The sequence below is a fragment of the Chinchilla lanigera genome, unplaced genomic scaffold (assembly GCF_000276665.1).
Source record: "Chinchilla lanigera isolate Chin_1 unplaced genomic scaffold, ChiLan1.0 scaffold00085, whole genome shotgun sequence".
Taxonomy (NCBI): domain Eukaryota; kingdom Metazoa; phylum Chordata; class Mammalia; order Rodentia; family Chinchillidae; genus Chinchilla; species Chinchilla lanigera.
Window position 1 is genome coordinate 2,149,711 of NW_004955486.1, and position 515 is coordinate 2,150,225.

Consider the following 515-nt stretch of genomic DNA (forward strand, 5'->3'; position numbering starts at 1 on the left):
GCCCGGCCCGCCCGCGCGGGGGCGCACCTCCCCCGCACCTGGGGCGGCACCTCCCGCCTTTCCCTGCCTCTCCGTCCTCCCACCCTCCTTCCAGGCGCAAGGGCCCGGCGCCCTGCCCCGACGACACCCGCCCCGCCCCGGCCACCTTGAGGTTCACGGCCGGAAGCTCCATCCCGACCCCCGCGGAGGGCACCGGCGCGACAGCCGCGGGAACCTCGGGGCTCCAAACTCAGGGAACAAACTTGCCCGGCCCCGCCTCGCCCGCTGCGCAGGCTCCAACCCCGTTTCGGCTCTGCGCCATGTGACCCCGGGGGCACGTGACCGCCGCGAGGTTGCTAGGAGACGGCGTCCGGCTGCGTGGGGCTTCTGCTAGGCTCAGCCCCAGCCAGCCGCCAGACAGTGTCACTCGAGGATGGCAGGCAAAAGGTCGGGATTGCTTTCTCTGTGGGGCTAGTATTCTAGAGGGTGAGCTGCAGGGGGTGATGGCGCACGCTTGTAATCCCAGCACTCGGGAG

General features: G+C 71.5%; 1 protein-coding gene across 1 annotated transcript in view; it reads right to left on the bottom strand.

Annotated features, from left to right (window-relative positions):
• Positions 1 to 268, bottom strand: part of Agtrap (angiotensin II receptor-associated protein) — a 12,730-nt gene extending 12,462 nt beyond the window's left edge. The window contains exon 1 of the mRNA XM_005403993.2: positions 146 to 268. Within this exon, the coding sequence (XP_005404050.1) occupies positions 146 to 172 (27 nt within the window). The 5' untranslated portion in view covers positions 173 to 268. The remainder of the gene's footprint in view (positions 1 to 145) is intronic.
• Between the last annotated feature and the right edge of the window lie 247 nt (positions 269 to 515).